Source organism: Natator depressus, chromosome 4, assembly GCF_965152275.1.
Source record: "Natator depressus isolate rNatDep1 chromosome 4, rNatDep2.hap1, whole genome shotgun sequence".
Lineage (NCBI taxonomy): Eukaryota > Metazoa > Chordata > Testudines > Cheloniidae > Natator > Natator depressus.
The window spans coordinates 19,300,479-19,321,633 of NC_134237.1; the positions used below are offsets into that span (position 1 = coordinate 19,300,479).

Consider the following 21,155-nt stretch of genomic DNA (forward strand, 5'->3'; position numbering starts at 1 on the left):
TTAATTTCAGCCCATCCCTCTAATTTTCCAAAACCATTCTACATTTTAATCCCTCCTACAAAGTGGTTGACATCCTCCCTGTTCTGAGTCACCAGCCAGAATTGATTCTTTCCATCCCCTATCCACTAAATCAATAAGGATCAGATGGAGGGTTGGGGGTTAGATGTGTGGAGGAGCATTTTGTATTAGGTCTAGAAGGGTTTGGGGGGAGCTGTGTGTTCTGCTGGCTGTTCAATGTTTTTGTGTGTGTAATTTATGGCAGGGGCACCTAGAGGTTTGGATAGGCACTGCTGTTTACTTTTGTATAGTCTGTCTGTCTAATTGATCATACTGAACTCAGTACCAACTGTAGTGGAATCCCACTTGAAACCTCCATTCAACTTGTCATCACACTGCTAATAGCTGCTCTGTGTTCCATTCTTTAATTAAATGTGTCCATTTTATAGTAGCTATGTTTGTATAGTTTCTCTGAGAGCATCACATGAAACTTTTTATTAAATGTATTTGAAAACGAGACTTCAGTGACTGTGTGAACCCAGAGCCAGTTCTTGCCATGTGATACTGGCAATGTGAGTGCCCAGTGCTAGAGACTATAAGCCATTTTTTATCCTGTTGTAATGCTGGCTTAGCAATCTGATTGTTAGATCTTTTGACTAGTTTTTTAGTCTTCTATGTTGGACTCTTATACAGTGCAAGTTACAAACGATGCCGCTGTTCATCTAGATAGCTGTTTGTCTTATTTCCTTTTGAGCATTTGCCCAGCAAACATTTGCAGTGTCATGATCTTCCCATCCTGAGTTGCACTTGTTTTGCTGACCCACTGAAATCAAACACCCTATAGTGGCTGGCAAAGCACCAAAGGCTGAATTAAAACAGCATCCAAATGCACTGGTGGCAGGAGCTTAGCCAGAGGCTATTTCCAGTGGGCACAGAAACCAAGTTCACATTGTTCAGCTATTCTGAATCCTAGTGAGAGGACAGACTGAAAGAATCTTCTGCTTGTCTAATGCTAGTGCAGACCTTGGGAGCTAGCCAAAATGTTGCTTTGTCCAAATGAAATGGATACTACAGGCTAGTTGTCAAGGTTCCTTCCCCTAGGGTACAGGTGTGGGGACCTGCATGAAAGACCCCCTAAGATTATTCTTACCAGCTTACGTTAAAAACTTCCCCAAGGTACAAACTTTGCCTTGTCCTTGAACAGTATGCTGCCACCACCAAGCGTTTTAAACACAGAACAGGAAAAGAGACCACTGGGGGACGTCTTCCCCCAAAATATCCCCCCCCCCAAGCCCTACACCCCCTTTCCTGGGGAAGGCTTGATAATAATCCTCACCAATTGGTACAGGTGAACACAGACCCAAACCCTTGGATCTTAAGAACAATGAAAAAGCAATCAGGTTCTTAAAAGAAGAATTTTAATTAAAGAAAAGGTGTAAGAATCACCTCTGTAAAATCAGGATGGTAAATACCTTACAGGGTAATCAGATTCAAAACATAGAGAATCCCTCTAGGCAAAACCTTAAGTTACAAAAAGACACAAAAACAGGAATATACATTCCCTCCAGCACAGCTTATTTTACAAGCCATTAAACAAAAGAAAACCTAACGCATATTCTAGCTAGATTACTTACTAACTTTACAGGAGTTGTAAGCCTGCATTCCTGATCTGTTCCCGGCAAAAGCATCACACAGACAGCCCAAACCCTTTGTTCCCCCCCCTCCAGATTTGAAAGAATCTTGTTCTCTCATTGGCCATTTTGGGTCAGGTGCCAGCAGGGTTACCTTAGCTTCTTAACCCTTTACAGGTGAAAGGATTTTGCCTCTGGCCAGGAGGGATTTTATAGCACTGTATACAGAAAGGTGGTTACTCTTCCCTTTATATTTATGACACTAGTGATCATAGTTTATCTGGATATTTTTAACAAAACAGTTGTTTTTACTCCATTTCCATAAGTATCTTCTATTTATTTCATACCAAAATCTGAACAATGTTGTTGTTGTTGCTTTATTTGTTTGCACAGGGGGTGAAGGAATTAGTGAAACAAGTAAAGAGTCTGCCACCCGTCAATTACAATCTGCTGAAATATATCTGTAGGTAAGTGCTCCTGAAAGATTATCAAACAGGTATTTATTTCTATGCCCTAGAAGACATTGCTGTCTGTCTGGGTGAATATATCTCAAGAGAAGTTTAACAAAGAGAGTCAGAGTACTGGTACATTTAACCTAACACAATCAGAGGTTTGTTTATTGTATTACTAATTACTAACTTACTAATTACAGTTGTACAGCTGGGAGTAGGATTAATGAACAGCCCACACCCAGCATGAAAGGCAAGGAAATATAGCTGGAAAAAGGAATATCACCTTCTACCTACTTCTGTAAGGGGAAGCAGGGCTATATTTGCAGGTCACTTACCTGGAGAGCAGCTCCTGTTGGCCTTGGTGATTCAACAGCTTATGGGAGTCCTGGGTTAAAAAGATCAAAACACCAGAAGGGTAAGGTGGTATGTGTGCATGGGGATATGAGATAAAACACGGCCTCATAACGGGTAATGTTTTGATGTAGTTTGCTGCATGTTAATATCTGTGACGCTCCCAATGGTGTTGCAAGATCGTGAGTACTAACCTCAGGCAGACTGTTACACACGAGGACACAAACCCCAAACTGGTTGTAAATTCCTAACTTGGATTTCACCAACCCAGCGCAAATTCCTCAGGCACTTCAACAGCCTTAACATGGAGTCACAGACAGTCCTTTTGGGTATTCAGGTTTCTCTTGCCACCCAGGTGAACATATCTCTTGGATAGATGGCCATAACACCAGGAATCACAGCAATATTCAAGTTACTCCTAATTCCGAAAGACCAGTCAGTTACCCCAGGTCTGTTGTGCTTTAGGTCTCACACCAAAGACAATGCCTATAACCAATCCTATAGTAAACTATATGACAATTTATTAAATAGGAAAAGGAAAATAAAGAGTTATTTGCAAGGTTAAAGCAAGCAAATATAGACATATGAATGACTTACTGTCTTAGGTTTCAAAAGGTAATATAGGCTTCTATAATCAGTAAGCTCTAATTTGTCTTTTAGGGCTAACCTAGGCTAAGCAGCTGGGAATCTCTTGCTTATGCATAGAAGCAACTTGGTTCCCCTCCCCCAGAGTCCAAGCAGCATAGAGTTCCTTAGCTTCTTTGGTTTGGGGTCTTTATCCTCCTTCTGCCATGTGCTCTGAGCTGCAAACTCAGCTGATGGGAAGAGTCCCTTGCATGACTCATCTTCACAGGGAGGAGAGCAGAGTAATAAGACTTTAGTTCCCATTTCTTGATGGTTTCTCAATCCAGATGTGGGAGTTTCCAGTTGTATGATCCAACCCTAACCTATCTGGTAACGATGTGTCTCCTCTTTTGGGAGATGCATAACAATTTCTCAAATATTACCCACTCAAATATTATGTTACAATATGGAACACAGATATTACAAGTAAGATTAATGCATGCAGTAATTCATAAGCATTCAATAGAGTCTTAACATTTCTAATACCTATTTTATCAATATTAACCCACAAGTGAGACAGATACATTCCAGCTATGTATATGTTAGTGTCCAGTTCAGACATGGGGACCTTTTCATGAGCTGGCACCTGGGCTGCCAGCATCACAGTATCTATGGATTTTGGTAAGACACTGAATGTTATATCAAAAATGTATTTATCAATTAAGCTTTAAAGCTTTTCATATAACATTATGAGAAAATATCGGGGTTGCATGGGGAGGATAAGAAAGAAATAATTTCCCATTTTCAATTCACTTGGGGTAGCACAGTATGCTGTGGAGAATGGGAGGCCTAACTGCGACAGCAGGTTTTCAGAATTTTTCCCCCACAATCATTCTAGAAATGACAACCCCCAAAATAGCCTTGGTTTGGGGTTGAAAAGTCACAGGACAGTGCTTCCTTGGTTAAAGGGCCTGTATGTCTTGTTACAGTAAGATATGCAAAAGCTTCCTTCCCTGGAAAACTTACAAGGTACACTGGATAAGAGCTCAACTCTGCTAGCTCTAAGGAGCATTATGCTCTAGAAAACTTGGGTACATTAGAAAATAAACCCAGGGACCTCTTTCAATCAACTGGCAGAGGGTACAGGGATACATAAGGGCTGCAGGTATCCCTTGCATCTGGTATCTGTGGGATGACATGAATGGACTCTAATGAAAGCCTGTGTCGCACTGGCATAATCATTGTGAGATGTGTGGTGCGTAACATGTCAGAAGGGGTGTGCGTGGATAGAAAGGAAAAATGTTCTTGTAGTTAAAGGCAGGGCACATGTTGATAGCACGCCTCGAGACAATTCTCTACACAAGAGGCGAGAGACCCTTCTCTCCCAAACTAATCTTTGTATAGTGTGTGTCTTACAACCACAGTCTGTTAGCATGTTAAGTCATATGTTAAGGAAGAGCTTGCAGGGACTTCAAAAGAAAATTAACAGGAAAAGGTAAACAGCTGGAGATGAAGGAAGAGAGACACTCTTTTCAGTGAAGATCAAAGGTCTGTCTGGTATATGTTAGGTGAAAAAAGATCCCCTGGCATCCTTCACCGAGGAAGTAAACTGACAGAGGGTTTGCTTCATGAAAAATGGATCCCAGCCAGACTTGGCTGAAAATGCTGGGAAGAACTTTGGGTGAGATAAAACTTTCTTTAGACAGGAGGAAATCTTGTTAGTTAAATTTAGGTCATGGAGAAAGCATGTTATGATTTTTTTATATATATGTGTGTGTATGTGTGTGTATATATATATATATAGCATTTTTCCAGCATTTTGCTTGCTATCATAGGAATCTCTGTCCTTTGTTAAATAAACTTATACTTGCTTTCTCTGTAAACGTATCTGAGTGCTGTGTGTTAAGTGGAGCTGTGTTTTAAGGCAAACTAGTAAGCTGGCATGTAGTATTCCTTTGGAAACAGTGGGCCTGGTGATTCAGTGAGTATCCCATGGAGCAGGGGCTAGATGCTGCTGATGGGTGCTTGGAGGACTCAGGGGTTAGTGTATGCCTATCGCTAACCTGTAAAGAGACAGTGAGGTCTGGAGGGGAGTGCTTGTGTTGCCAGTATCCAGGGGTGTCGAGCTGATTCCAGGCAGGCAGAAACAAGGCTCTCTCATAGACGTTAAGCTTAGAAGGGACCACTGTGATCATCTAGTCTGACCTCCTGCACATTGCAATCCATAGAACCTCACCCACTCCTGAAATAGACCCCTAACCTGTGGCTGAGTTACTGAAGTCCTCAAATCATGGTTTAAAGACTTCAAGTTACAGAGCATTCACCATTAAAACCTGCAAGTGACCTATGCCCCATGCTGCAGAGGAAGGCAAAACACACCCAGGGTCTCAGTCAGTCTGTCCTGTGGGGAAAATTCCTTCCTGATGCCAAATATGGTGATCAGCTAGACCCTGAGCAAGGGGGAAAGACCCACCGGGCAGATACTTGGGAAAGAATTCTCTGTAGTAACTCAGAGCCCTCCCGTTCTGACGTGCCTCAGAACCCTGGGTACCCTAGGGAGCATCACAACTACTGCCCTGTTTTTCCAAGCCTACAACAGTGCTGACCTTTAAAAAAGAGTGGTGACCTTTAAAAAAAACAACAACTAGGAAATGCCATACAAAAAGTACAGTAAGAGATCATCATCCACCTTTCCCTTTTGTGATCTTGGTGCTCACTTTACCCCCTCTATTTCACAGATTCCTGGATGAAGTCCAGTCCTATGCGGGTGTAAACAAAATGAGCGTACAAAACCTGGCTACTGTATTTGGTCCCAACATCCTGCGCCCAAAAGTGGAAGATCCTCTGACCATCATGGAGGGTGAGTTAAAGGAAAATCGTAAACAACTTTAAAACAGGAAGAAGGAACTTCTTTAGATTCATCAGCAGTACATTTTGGGTGGTCTGATGTCAAAAATAACTTTTGCCTGTTTGTGTGTAGACACAACTTTTCTTCCACTACAGTAACTTAAAGTAACTGCTCTGCTGAACATGCTGCTGCAGAGGAAATTGAAATTTCCTTTGTAGTGCATTGACTTTGCCTCAGACACCGTAGCACACATGGCTTCCTTAAAGTGTAGCTCTATTCTGAAAACTGACTGTAAAAAATGGCAACTTCTTACTCAACAGGTCTGTCTAAGGCCACATAGAGCACAGCAAGGAATAGAACCCAGCTCTCGTTCATCCCAGTCCAGCACTCTATCTACTAGGCCACATTGTTCCACTTATTTGCACCTTGGGCAATCCTTTGTCAGCAACAACATTTCATAGGGCCTGCTGTAATACTACAATGCCACTTTTACTGTCACTTTTCAGAGTAGAGTTTAAGTAGTAAATATTATATTATGGAAGTGCCCGAAGACCCAGTCTTGATTACCTTTCTTGATGAATCAAAAATCCAATGCTAGAGCATTTGATTGACAAATTTTACCAGTAAAGAGGTAAAATAACTCAAAATCTACATATTTTCAGCTAATTTTTCCATATGTTTAAGCATCTACCATTTTTTAAAATCTTCTTATCACCCAGAATCTGTTTTGCACTTTAGAGAGAAAGGTGCTAGCTTTGTGCGAACCAGCTTGTTTTCATGTTGCAAATATTCACATTTGAACCCCTGTGTTTTTGCAAGAATTAAGTCTGGTACAAACTTTCACAACATCAGCTGGTGACATTAAGGCCTGTCCTGGGGATCTTTTGTACACGTTACTCTCAGAGAAGACCATTCTAGCTGTGTGTTTGGAAGGATGCCAGATACAGCTGATAGCATTTTACTATGAACATGGCAAAAAAGTCACCATGAGCAAAGTCTTGAAGCTGCTCAAAGGACTTTTGCCTTTTTTATGGTGGAACTGCTTATTTATTCCATCTGGAGACTACACATTCGTTTCTCAGAAACCAGCAGGAAAATACAAAGGCCTGCACAGAATGCCTCTCTAAAAGGCAAGAATGGAATTTTTCTTTGGGTTTTTGTTTTGTTTTATGTTTTTCTGCTGTCTCTGAAAATTTCCCCCACAGACTTAGAGTTCAGTATGATGTCACCTTCTGCAGCCCTTTATCCTCCAATACAATGAGAAAAATTGTTCACAGCAATCCTCATCTCATGCTACCAATCCATAGGGCAAAGAGGGGTCATGGTGTTAAGAATCCAGTGTGGGGCTAAAAAGGTATCTCAACACCCTTTTTAAAAAAGCCCACCGTCCTTTAAAGAATCACCTTCATTTCAATTGCTGTCTATTTTTTTCAGTTTCTACTTTCACTTTGTATCTAATCTTTTGACTACTCAAAGATTACTATAAATGAATTCGCAAAAAGAAAAGGAGTACTTGTGGCACCTTAGAGACGAACCAATTTATTTGAGTATAAGCTTTCGTGAGCTACAGCTCACTTCATCGGATGCATACTGTGGAAACTGCAGAAGACATTATATACACAGAGACCATGAAACAATACCTCCTCCCACCCCACTCTCCTGCTGGTAATAGCTTATCTAAAGTGATCACTCTCCTTACAATGTGTATAATAATCAAGTTGGGCCATTTCCAGCACAAATCCAGGTTTTCTCACCCTCCGCCCCCCCCCCCCCCCCCGCCACAAACTCACTCTCCTGCTGGTAATAGCTTATCCAAAGTGACCACTCTCCTTACAATGTGTATGAAAATCAAGGTGGGCCATTTCCAGCACAAATCCAGGTTTTCTCACCCCCCCCCCACGCACACACACAAACTCACTCTCCTGCTGGTAATAGCTCATCCAAACTGACCACTCTCCTTACAATGTATATGATAATCAAGGTGGGCCATTTCCAGCATAAATCCAAGTTTGACCAGAACGTCGGGGGGTGGGGGTTAGGAAAAAACAAGGGGAAATAGGCTACCTTGCATAATGACTTAGCCACTCCCAGTCTCTATTTAAGCCTAAATTAATAGTATCCAATTTGCAAATGAATTCCAATTCAGCAGTTTCTCGCTGGAGTCTGGATTTGAAGTTTTTTTGTTGTAAGATAGCGACCTTCATGTCTGTAATTGCGTGACCAGAGAGATTGAAGTGTTCTCCGACTGGTTTATGAATGTGTTAACTCAGGCCCTATGCTACCAGCACTCCCAGCTACCTTCAAGACACCACTGACTTCCTGAGGAAACTACAATCCATCGGTGATCTTCCTGATAAAACCATCCTGGCCACTATGGATGTAGAAGCCCTCTACACCAACATTCCACACAAAGATGGACTACAAGCCGTCAAGAACACTACCCCCGATAATGTCACGGCTAACCTGGTGGCTGAACTTTGTGACTTTGTCCTTACCCATAACTATTTTACATTTGGGGACAATGTATACCTTCAGATCAGCGGCACTGCTATGGGTACCCGCATGGCCCCACAGTATGCCAACATTTTTATGGCTGATTTAGAACAACGCTTCCTCAGCTCTCGTCCCCTAACGCCCCTACTCTACTTGCGCTATATTGATGACATCTTCATCATCTGGACCCATGGAAAAGAAGCCCTTGAGGAATTCCACCATGATTTCAACAATTTCCATCCCACCATCAACCTCAGCCTGGTCCAGTCCACACAAGAGATCCACTTCCTGGACACTACAGTGCTAATAAACAATGGTCACATAAACACCACCCTATACCAGAAATCCACGGACCGCTATTCCTACCTACATGCCTCCAGCTTTCACCCTGACCACACCACACGATCCATCGTCTACAGCCAAGCTCTGCGATACAACCGCATTTGCTCCAACCCCTCAGACAGAGACAAACACCTACAAGATCTCTATCCAGCGTTCTTACAACTACAATACCCACCTGCGGAAGTGAAGAAACAGATTGATAGAGCCAGAAGAGTTCCCAGAAGTCACCTACTACAGGACAGGCCTAACAAAGAAAATAACAGAACGCCACTAGCCGTCACCTTCAGCCCCCAACTAAAACCCCTCCAACGCATTATTAAGGATCTACAACCTATCCTGAAGGATGACCCAACACTCTCACAAATCTTGGGAGACAGGCCAGTCCTTGCCTACAGACAGCCCCCCAACCTGAAGCAAATACTCACCAACAACCACATACCACACAACAGAACCACTAACCCAGGAACCTATCCTTGCAACAAAGCCCGTTGCCAACTGTGCCCACATATCTATTCAGGGGACACCATCACAGGGCCTAATAACATCAGCCACACTATCAGAGGCTCGTTCACCTGCACATCCACCAATGTGATATATGCCATCATGTGCCAGCAATGCCCCTCTGCCATGTACATTGGTCAAACTGTACAGTCTCTACGTAAAAGAATAAATGGACACAAATCAGATGTCAAGAATTATAACATTCATAAACCAGTCGGAGAACACTTCAATCTCTCTGGTCACGCAATTACAGACATGAAGGTCGCTATCTTACAACAAAAAAACTTCAAATCCAGACTCCAGCGAGAAACTGCTGAATTGGAATTCATTTGCAAATTGGATACTATTAATTTAGGCTTAAATAGAGACTGGAAGTGGCTAAGTCATTATGCAAGGTAGCCTATTTCCCCTTGTTTTTTCCTACCCCCCTAACCCCCCCCCCAGACGTTCTGGTTAAACTTGGATTTATGCTGGAAATGGCCCACCTTGATTATCATACACATTGTAAGGAGAGTGGTCAGTTTGGATGAGCTATTGCCAGCAGGAGAGTGAGTTTGTGTGTGTATGGGGGTGGGGGGGCGGTGTGAGAACCTGGATTTGTGCTGGAAATGGCCCACCTTGATTATCATGCACATTGTAGGGAGAGCGGTCACTTTGGATAAGCTATTACCAGCAGGAGAGTGAGTTTGTGTGTGTGGTTTTTGGAGGGTGGGGGTGAGAAAACCTGGATTTGTGCTGGAAATGGCCCACCTTGATTTTCATACACATTGTAGGGAGAGTGATCACTTTAGATAAGCTATTACCAGCAGGAGAGTGGGGTGGGAGGAGGTATTGTTTCATGGTCTCTGTGTATATAATGTCTTCTGCAGTTTCCACAGTATACATCCGATGAAGTGAGCTGTAGCTCACGAAAGCTCATGCTCAAATAAATTGGTTAGTCTCTAAGGTGCCACAAGTACTCGTTTTCTTTTTGCGAATACAGACTAACACGGCTGTTACTCTGAAACGTATAAATGAATTATACTTGTACGGAGATATAATATATGCATGAATAAAGAAAGAGGTTTGTGAAAGGAAGCTGACTTTTTCCCACCACTATTTCTTATGGTAGACTCAAAGCTGTTACAAAGCAATGCAGATTTTCAGTATTCCAGAGCAAACGAACAAAAAATGTTGACAAGTCTCCGTGGCAAACTGAATTTTTAGTAGATGTATTTGAAGGACAAAAGCTCAAATATTCAAATGCAAACTGTATACAATTATATTGGCCAGTGGGAAATTATTGATTAAAAGAGCACAGCATGCCACTGAAACATTTCTAGAACTTTAAAATGGTGTTTATAACCATCCTGACCTCATTACTGGAAGACTCTTAATACTCCCTAATAGGGTTCTGTAAAATATATCTATAATGCAATGATACATCATTATTTACCCAAGTCTAGTTCCAAATGATAGTTCTGTAAATTAAAGTGAAGTTGTGTGGTGTGTGCACTTTGGGTTTCTAGAGAAGGAACATTTATTATAATGTGTTGCGAAGTGGGGTGCTGTGTGATTTAAGATTGTGATTTATGTGTTACTGGCAGTGGATTACACACAGCGTGACAGCATGACACACTTTATTGGCCAGTCACAATCTCATCTCTGAATGGTTAAAGGTTTTTATATGAAATATCTCACACAGCTCTGATAGGCTAAAAAGTTAATGGGCCAGAAACCCTCTCCTCCTTCAATCCCTTGTATTAGACTGGCTAGTGCATTCCCAGCCTAGGAGTCCATTTTTAAAGATGTTTAAACTCACTCGTTGAGCTTAAACTCACTCGTTACAATTACATCATTCATCTTATTATTATTCTTAATCTCTCTGTATGGTCCCAGTGGTTTTCAATTGCAGATATTGTCTTGGGATATTTGTTTTAGTTCCCCATGATAATATCTCCTTTTAAAACATTCTCGGCTGCTACGCGCCCTAATATTGAAGTAAGAGATGTAGGGAGCTCTTTTCCTCCCCTGCACTGGCTACCTACACCGGCAGGCTCTTCGCAGAGGGAGAACATCTGCTAACAGGAATGAGCAAAGTCTTGGCTCTGCCCCCAAGATGTTGGCCAGTACACCAGAGCCAGCGCAGAGTGGGTAGGAAGGTGCACTCGCAGACATATGGGCAGATTTTTGTTTCTTCCTTGAAAAGGGGGCAATGCAGAACTGATTGTGGTGTGGTGATTTGGAGCCAGAAAGAGGAGATAGGCATGAAGGTTGTAATAGCAAATATTAAATGCTTAGGTAAACTAAACTACATATATATTAGTAAATGCGTAAATGCATAAATTAAGTGTATATTAACTAGATGCATCTTTATGAACTCTTTAAAGATCTGTTTTAAAAGAATGTTTGTTCACTTCTCAAATGAAACTACCTCATTAATGATCGTTCATTTGCCATCCTCCAGGCACGGCAGTAGTCCAGCAGCTGATGTCAGTGATGATAAGTAAACACGAACAGCTATTTCCCAAGGACACAGACTTTCAGACAGGGGAGGAGGTGTGCAATAACAACAATGAGATCCAGAAGAAAATGGTCATTGGTCAGCTCCAGAATAAAGAGACAAATAACAACAAGGAGATAGCGGTGAGAAGCTGTTCTTGGGACACACCTGAGCCTCTCCAGAGGGGCAGCATGGACAATGGGTCTCCCACCGTGCTGCCAGGGAGCAAGTCAAACAGTCCAAGGAACAGCATTCACAAACCTGATGTCACAAGAAGCCCACCTCTCATGGTGAAAAAAAACCCAGCCTTTAATAAAGGCAGTGGCATAGTCACGAATGGGTCCTTCAGCAGCTCTGTGGAGGGCCATGAGAAAACCCAGACCCTACCAAATGGTACCCTGCAGGCCAGGAGAACATCATCCCTGAAAGGTCCAGTTACTAAAATGGGCACACATAGCATGCAGAATGGAGGCGTGCGAATGGGCATTTCAAGCACGGATGCACACAGCAACTCCCTTAACAGCCGAAACCTGAGCTGGATGCCCAATGGCTACGTCACGTTGAGGGACAGTAAACAAAAGGAATTGGTGAGTGATTCAGGCCAGCATAACAGACTCTCCACCTATGACAATGTCCACCAGCAGTTCTCCATGGTGAATTCGGATGATAAACAGAGCGTAGATAGCGCCACCTGGTCCACATCCTCTTGTGAAATATCCCTACCCGAACACTCCAACTCCTGTCGGTCGTCTACTACCACCTGCCCTGAGCAAGACTTTTATGGGGGTCATTTTGAAGACTCAGTGCTAGATGGGCCACCACATGAAGACCTCTCCAACCAAGGAGACTATGAGAGTAAAACTGACCGAAGAAGCATGGGAGGACGCAGCAGCCGGGCCACCAGCAGCAGTGATAACAGTGAAACATTTGTTGCAAACAACACAAGCAACCACAGTGCTCTGCACAGCCTAGTGTCCAGCTTAAAGCAGGAGATGGCAAAACAGAAGGTGGAGTATGAAACAAGGATAAAGAGGTAAGGTGGTGTATCTCTGGCATAGGTGCTAATTATATAAATGAGAGGCAGAGTAATTCTCTTATGCTCCCATGTCTCAGTGAATCCGAACATAGGAATTGGTAGTAGAGATGGAGAAACTGCTTGGATAAAATAAGAGCCCACCTGAACCTTTCCCCCATAATTCAAACCAAACCTGGTCTGACATTGGGGAAAAAAATCATAACTTTTTCTTTCCATGATATTTGCTATTTGCATATTTGTATGTGCCTCTTGTTCTCAGCCAAGATCAGAAGGATTGGTGTAGCATGAGAATCACTGTTTTCAAATTGATGGCCTAAACCTAGTAAGCAGGTGAAATCTCACTAAAGAGTCTGTTTCCATAAGATCCCCAGCCTAAATTTGCTGATCTAAGAGGAGTGGAGAGCTCACACAAAGGTTTGGAGAAAACTTTCAGATGTTAGGGTGCCCATCCAAATCAAACTTTTAACCCCTTTGAGGATTGCATGGAAGTAGCTGACACACTGGAGCAGATCAGTGGCATGTAGAATGCAATATCCTGCATTCAGCAGTGGCTTGCACTAAATGCTTCACAGGCTAAAAAAGGCTAATGTAATGCCCATCTTTAAAAAAGGGAAGAAGGAGGTTCCTGGGAGCTACAGGCCAGTCAGCCTCACCTCAGCCCCTGGAAAAATCATGGAGCAGGTCCTCAAGGAATCAATTCTGAAGCACTTAGAGAAGAGGAAAGTGATCAGGAACAGTCAGCATGGATTCACCAAGGGCAAGTCATGCCTGACTAATCTAATTGCCTTCTATGACGAGATAACTGGCTCTGTGGATGAGGGTAAAGCAGTGGACGTGTTGTTCCTTGACTTTAGCAAAGCTTTTGACACGGTCTCCCACAGTATTCCTGCCAGCAAGTTAAAGAAGTATGGGCTGAATGAATGGACTATAAGGTGGATAGAAAGCTGGCTAGATTGTCGGGCTCAACGGGTAGTGATCAATGGTTCCATGTCTAGTTGGCAGCCGGTATCAAGCGGAGTGCCCCAAGGGTTGGTCCTCGGGCTGGTTTTGTTCAATATCTTCATTAATGATCTGGAGGATGATGTGAATTGCACCCTCAGCAAGTTTGCAGATGACACTAAACTGGGAGGAGAGGTAGGTACACTGGAGGGTAGGGATAGGATACAGAGGGACCTAAACAAATTAGAGGATTGGGCCAAAAGAAATCTGATGAGGTTCAACAAAGACAAGTGCAGAGTCCTGCACCTAGGACGGAAGAATCCCATGCACCGCTACAGACTAGGGACCGAATGGCTAGGCAGCAGTTCTGCAGAAAAGGACCTAGGGGTTACAGTGGATGAGAAGCTGGATATGAGTCAACAGTGTGCCCTTGTTGCCAAGAAGGCCAATGGCATTTTGGGATGTATACGTAGGGGCATTGCCAGCAGATCGAGGGACGTGATCGTTCCCCTCTATTCGACATTGGTGAGGCCTCATCTGGAGTACTGTGTCCAGTTTTGGGCCCCAGACTACAAGAAGAATGTGGAAAAATTGGAAAACGTCCAGCAGAGGGCAACAAAAATGATTAGGGGACTGGAACACATGACTTATGGGGAGAGGCTGAGGGAACTGGGATTGTTTAGTCTGCGAAAGAGAAGAATGAGGGGGGATTTGATAGCTGCTTTCAACTACCTGAAAGGGGGTTCGAAAGAGGATGGATCTAGACTGTTCTCAGTGGTAGCAGATGACAGAACAAGGAGTAATGGTCTCAAGTTGCAGTGGGGAAGGTTTAGGTTGGATATTAGGAAAAACATTTTCACTAGGAGGGTGGTGAAACACTGGAATGCATTACCTAGGGAGGTGGTGGAATCTCTTTCCTTAGAAGTTTTTAAGGTCAGGCTTGACAAAGCCCTGGCTGGGATGATTTAGTTGGGGATTGGTCCTGCTTTGAGCAGGGGGTTGGACTAGATGACCTCCTGAGGTCCCTTCCAACCCTGATATTCTATGATTCTAAGTGAAAAATCTCTCCAGTGAACAGGGCCAATTGTGCCAAACTGAACTATTGGGGAGAATTTCATTCTGATCCCAGTTTATGCCCTCAAGTTGGACGACTGGTGGCCCTTATGTTTTAATTTAACTAGAGTAGCTGCAGATGCCATCTGTATTCATATTAAGTGTTCAGTCTTTTTTAATCTTACTAAACTATTTAATTTAATAAGATCTTGCAGCAGTGCATTCCATAGATTAATTCTATTTGCATAAAATGATTTCCTTTTATTCATGTAACATATTTAAGTGTGCTGGCACTGAATGACAGATACAAACAAGGCTCTTTTTAACTGGTTGTGACTTTGCAACAATAGTTGTGGAATTTCTAACACACCTATACTAACTGAAGTCAAAAGCTGCAAACAAATCAGAAAACCATTTTTTTTTCATTTTCCCAGGAGTATAATAGGATTTGAGTAATTGTACAATTTAAAAAATGTGGCTGTCTTACAAAATTACTTTGTCACCTTCCTTAGCTTTAAAAATTCCATTAAATTATCCATGATCCAAATGGGTACAAATATCCTGTTGGAAATGTTTAAACAACACGTAGCACACTTTTCCTGAACATGGGCTCAGTATAGAGTTGAGCTGAGTTTTGCTACCCTACATGTTAAGACCAGCATGGATACCAAGCAAAAGCAGCAGACTGGATGTTTGAGAGCACTTTGGAGGAACAATGATAATGCTAGTGTATTAGGAGAAAGGTTATGCATGGTGGCTTTCCAAGTTCTTGGCTGGCTTTATATTTAGAACCGCACATCTTTCTCCTTCATCGGTGGGTACAGAGGGCCTTGCTGCAGTGGAACCAGTAAGGTCCTGCTGCATGGGCAGGATTTTAGGGTTGGCAAGATCCATTGTGCCACATGAAGTGCAGTTCCATGATCGCTTCCAAGATGGCTGTGTACAAAAGATCCCTGAGGGAGGAGCAAGCATCAGGATCAGGAGTGCAAGCTATTGAAGGCCACATGAGGAGATGGAGGAGAGGGCTCCATGGACTACTCTCATTCCTTAGGCCAGAGTAGCTCTACTCCCATTCCACAACCTGGGAAGGTAAGGGGATTCCTCTCACATGCACAGATGTTCCCAGCACCCAGTACAGCTGCTTGGGCTGGGTACCCAAACAGGATTTGCCTGTTCACTTCACTGAAATTAAATCAAATGAGGCAGGAGGGAGACTTTCAATAGGACTTGTGCACCTCACTCCCTTAGGTGAGTTGGATAATCTCCCCCATACCTTCACTACCTAAAATGAATTACACTGTTTACATCCAGCAAAGAATTCTATACTGTTACAGAAAACACTTTTGCCACCATTGAAATGTTGTAAATTAAAATGGTTTACTTGGGCTTTTTCTGTTGTCACAGCGGATGTGAAAATGTTCCCGTTCGCACTGAATGATCTAAGATTTAATAAGGTGGCTTCAGTTTACTTCAGTGCAATGTAAGTGCAGCTCTGATTAACAACTGGAAAGTGGCGCTGCTGTTGCTTAGGCATTTTGAAGGCAGAATGAAAATCATTTGGTCTGATCACCACTTAAAACAGAAGAGGCAATTCTTTAAAATGTGCTGTGCTCTCCAGCAAAAGACTTGGTTCTATTCTTTCACTCAATTTGGAGCATAGGTAAAGCTGTTGGGGTACAAATAAATAATGATGATAGAAGTTAATAATTCTGTTTCATAGGCACATCCCTTCCAAACTGAACAAGCAGTCTTCCAACAATGTAAAGGAAACCCAAAGTATAACACAAATCCCTGGATGGAGTTTGTACAACACACAGAGATGGTTAATATATATAATGGCTATGGCAAAAATCCTGCTGGCAAATAGCAAAAAAAAAAAAAAAGTCATCTCTGAGGTTTTGATGTTGTCAGCGTTGTTTTATTTCATGGCTGTGACTACATATAAGCCATGAAATGCGATTTTTAAGAGCCTGCAAAACTCAAACTGATCTTTATAGTAAATGTTAAAATATTGTTTTGCCAGAAAATTTCTAGAGCTTGAGTCACCCTCTTTGCTAGATTTTCTTCCTTTTTGAGTTAGTCCCACTGGCTGAAACTTAGCCATCGTGAGATAAAGTTTGTTCCAGAAAGTTGCCACAATCCTGACACTAGTATCACAATGTGATAATATTTCTTGAGTACCAACAGTAAAGTCGGGGCTTTGTGAATTCTTGTAGCATTGACTAAGAAAATGAATAGTATCCCACAGATTCGGGGTGGGTGGTAACTCTACCAGTGAGACTTCATTGTTTTAGCTCATGTCAGAAAAGTTTGAGACACTGCTTAGTCAGAGGCTGATAAGCTAGGATGGGGCATTGTTTATCAGTGAAGTACAGGTGCAACCCAAGGGCCCCACCCCTTCACTTCTGTAATTGGGAGAGTGCTGGAATTTCTTGTGAGGGTGGTATTCTTTTCGGGGGCAGGAAGAGAGAGTGCCGGGGGGGGAGGGAAGTCCATGTTTTACAGCCTGCAGCTTGTACATGCTCATTTTCTTCTAGCTGATGAAACTTTAGAAACAGTGCAGTCTCTGTCTGTTCCCTCCCCCATGCACAGTGTCACAGATGCTATGAGGGTATGAGTGTGTGTGCTATTCTAAACCCCTAGGTATCTCCAGAAGGGAAGATGTCTCCATTACTCTACTAGTGCTCTATATTCTCTTTTGTGCCCTGCTCCCTGTGAATAGTTCCAGTGATTGCTACCTCTGCTGCTTATAGATTCCCCCCAACGGTGACGTGAAATTGACATAATTCTTGTCAGCTTCACGTTGTTCCTGGTGTTCTGAATATCATCCACTGTGTTATATAACTCAACCATGCAATCCAGGGGTGATGCATATAATAGGGGAGAGGTAAATTAAGGATGGACAGGTGTTGATCTACTTTAGTCCTGCTGCCTCTCCTTCCACATTTCAAATCATGAGTGCTAGTTGTTATGTATATGCCCATTGGTAAGATTCAAATTGATACCAAGTTACACACCAGATTGATTTTCATCTTCAGCACTTACATCATTGTGGCATGCAACTTAAGATCACTCAAATTGTTTTTGCATAAGGCAGAATTCCCAAATGAATGGGTGGAAACAGGATTTTCCCTTCATCTGTAAATCCAGCCAAGAGGTACATTTCTTCATTGCTACTTTGCATGAAACTTTCCTATGCAGTTCAAGAGCTGTTAAAGTAGGTGAAGCTGAGTCATGTTAGGAAAAGAAATTTCTCATTGTTTTTAAATGGAGAACAATTTACCAGTCGTTAATTCTCCTGCTTCATCAACACAGTCAATTAAATCTTTGTTTAGAGGAAAAGAGACCAGGATGCATGAACTGATGAGTGATTGTATCCAAACTCTATACCTACCCTTAATAATGGCACATAACAGCATGGAGTGGAAAAAGTCATTGTCGTTATGACCTCAGCACAGTTGTATAGTGGATACAGCACTAGAATAGCAGCCAGGAGACGTGGCTTCTGTTCCCATCTCTGCCACTCACAAGAGACAGCACGGTGTGTGCATGTCTCCTCTGTAACAAGCTGTATCTGAACTGGAACACACCATAGCTGCTGATTCCATTGGACTGCAGGTTTTTAGAAATATAAAGGTACAGTGCACAGAAAGCAAAAGGAGGAACACTTCCTTAGCTATGTACATCACAATTCTCCAAGCTGTGCTGAGACTATTGATGATGCTGGAACAAATTGTGTTTGACATGCATTATTATTAATTATTATTATGTATTAGATCATACCAGTAGTGTGCTTGGTCCTTTACCATAAACCCTCAAATATAGTAAGAAAAACAAAAACAAACCACATCAATTGCCGCTTCAAAAACATAACATGTGACCGGATGACTAAGGAAGTTATCATAGACAATAAAGGGGAAGGGATGCAGAACACGTAAAGTAAACAAGTAAAGAACACGTCAGAGATCTTACGACTAATTTGAATCGATTCAAGTCAGCAGGGCCTTCTGCTATTCACCCCAGGGTGCTGAAGGAATTAGCTGAAGAAATCTTGGAGCCACTGGCAATAATATTTACAAACTCATGGATGACAGGAGAGGTCCTGGAAGATTGATGAAGGGCTGACATAATGCCCATCTTTAAAAAGGGGGGAAAGGAGGTGCTGGCGAACTATAGACCAGTCAGCCTGACTTCAATACCTGGGGAGCGACTGGAGTAATACATAAAACATTGAATTTGCAAATACCTGGAGGATGAAATCAGCATAGATTTACTAAGAGCAAATCATGCCAAACAAGCTTGATTTCTTTCTTTGACAAGGTAACTGGTTTGGTGAATAGGGGTATGCGGAGCACTTTATAATAATATACCTGGACTTTAGCAAGGCTTTTGACACAGTCCCACACAACATTCTCAAAAATAAGATGGAGAAATGCAGGCTTGATAGAACTACCATTAAGTAGATTAGATACATAATTGGTTAAACAACTGCAAAGAAAGAGTAACTATTAGTGGAATGATGTCAGATTAGAAGGCACTCTCAAGTGGCCACAGGGATCTTTTCTGGGTCTGGTATTAAATGACCTGGATATTGGAATAGAGAGCATACTGATCAAATTTGCAGATGACACAAAGCTGGGAGGGTTGCAAACACTTTGGAGGATAGAACTAAAATTCAAAGGGATCTTGACAAATTGGAGAAATGGGCTACAGACAACAAAAGGAAATTTAACCAGGACAAATGTAAGGTGCTACACTTAAGGAAGGAAAACCAAATGCACAGATACAGAATGGTGGATCACAACTTCAGCGTGAGTCCACAACGCGATGCTGTTGCCAAAAAAAAAAAAAAAAAGCAAATGCAAATTTGCGTTTCATTAACAGCATAGCATGCAAGTCACAGGAGGTGATAGTACCAATCTACTCAACATTGGTTAGGCCTCAGCTGGAGTATTCTGTCCAATTTTAGTCATTGCGGTATAGAAAGGATGTAGAGAAACAGGGAAGAATCCAGAGGTGAGCGACAAAAATGATCAAAGGGATGGGATGCACGCCCTATGAGCAAAGACTGAAAGAACTGCATACGTTTAGTTTGGAAAGGAGGTGATTAAGGGGGGGACATGATAGCAACTTCAAATACTTGAAAGGCTGTCATAAAAACAATGGAGAAAAAATTTTCCTTCTTGCCACAGTGGGCAGGACAAGAGGCAAGGGGTTCAAACTACAGCATGACAGATTTAGATTAAATTTCAGGGGAAATTTCCTAACTGTGAGAACAATAGCACAGTGGAACATACTGCGTAGGGAAGTCATGGAATCTCCTTCACTAGAGGTTTTCAAAAGGAGCCTGGATAGCCATCTGTCTTGGATGGTTTAGATACAACAAATCCTGCATCTTGGCAGAAGGTTAGATTAGATGATGCTTGTGGCTCCGTCTCACCTATGATTCTATAATTTTTTCAAACAGTAGATCAGCATGGGGAATCGATATTTGCAAATAGAAAAAGAGGATCAGGGACATGTGGTTACACCAGTGTACAACCAGTGTGAGGCCAGAATCAACCCTTGGAGAAGGAAAAGGCCTATTTAGTTTATTGCCTAGCACATGCAGAGCTGTTTTCTACCATATACATTTCCAGTGGTTTGTATCCTTCAATTATAAATAACTCAAGAGATGAAGATTCCATCATTCCTTGTAGGAGACAATTCAACATTTAACATCCAGTAAGAAACATGTTACTTTAACATGGTCTCTTTGAAGAAACTTGGACTAAGCTTTGTAAATTAAAAGCTATTGCTCTGAGCTAGGCTGGGTAATACAGTGAGGGCTGTCATCTGTATACTTCTATTTCTGCAGCTTGGAACAGAGAAACCTCACCCTTGAGGCAGAAATGATGACCCTGCACGACGAGCTGGACCAGGAAAGAAAGAAGTTTACAATGGTAGAAATCAAAATGCGCAACGCAGAGCGGGCCAAAGATGATGCAGAGAAGAGGAACGACATGCTGCAAAAAGAGATGGAGCAGTTTTTCTCAACATTTGGAGAACTAACAGTGGAGCCTCGCAGGCCGGAGAGAGGCAACACCATATGGATTCAGTGAGCATTCTAAGCTGAGACTGTGGGATTCTGGGAAGGGATGTTGGGGTATTATACTGTTTCAGGTGGCTGGTCACCTGACTGAGGCTAGCACTCAACAAAGTGTTGTAAACCATTGAAGGAGGAAAAACCTACAGACATTAACCACCCATACTGCAGTGTGTACTTATCAAGTTATCATACTTTTTGAATGCTTCATAATGCTAGTATCAAGTGTTACAACTGAATGTGTATATAGATTTTAAAAAAAGTCATCTTAAGGAGAGAGCGAGAGACATGTCTCACAAAATATTTTAATGCAAGTCTTGTATTTAAACTGGTAAATTGAAATGTTGTTGCAATCAAGCTTTATATCAAGGCTTTTCTCCC

General features: G+C 42.2%; 1 protein-coding gene across 8 annotated transcripts in view; it reads left to right on the forward strand.

The window, feature by feature from the left end:
* The window catches only part of ARHGAP24 (Rho GTPase activating protein 24), a 316,434-nt gene extending 295,392 nt beyond the window's left edge, over positions 1-21,042 (forward strand). For all 8 annotated transcript variants that reach the window (XM_074950525.1, XM_074950524.1, XM_074950527.1 and 5 more), the window contains 4 exons: positions 2,022-2,095; positions 5,734-5,855; positions 11,626-12,694; positions 20,547-21,042. In XM_074950525.1, coding sequence (XP_074806626.1) covers positions 2,022-2,095; positions 5,734-5,855; positions 11,626-12,694; positions 20,547-20,790 — 1,509 coding nt within the window. In that variant the 3' untranslated portion in view covers positions 20,791-21,042. The remainder of the gene's footprint in view (positions 1-2,021; positions 2,096-5,733; positions 5,856-11,625; positions 12,695-20,546) is intronic.
* Positions 21,043-21,155: the final 113 nt, after the last annotated feature.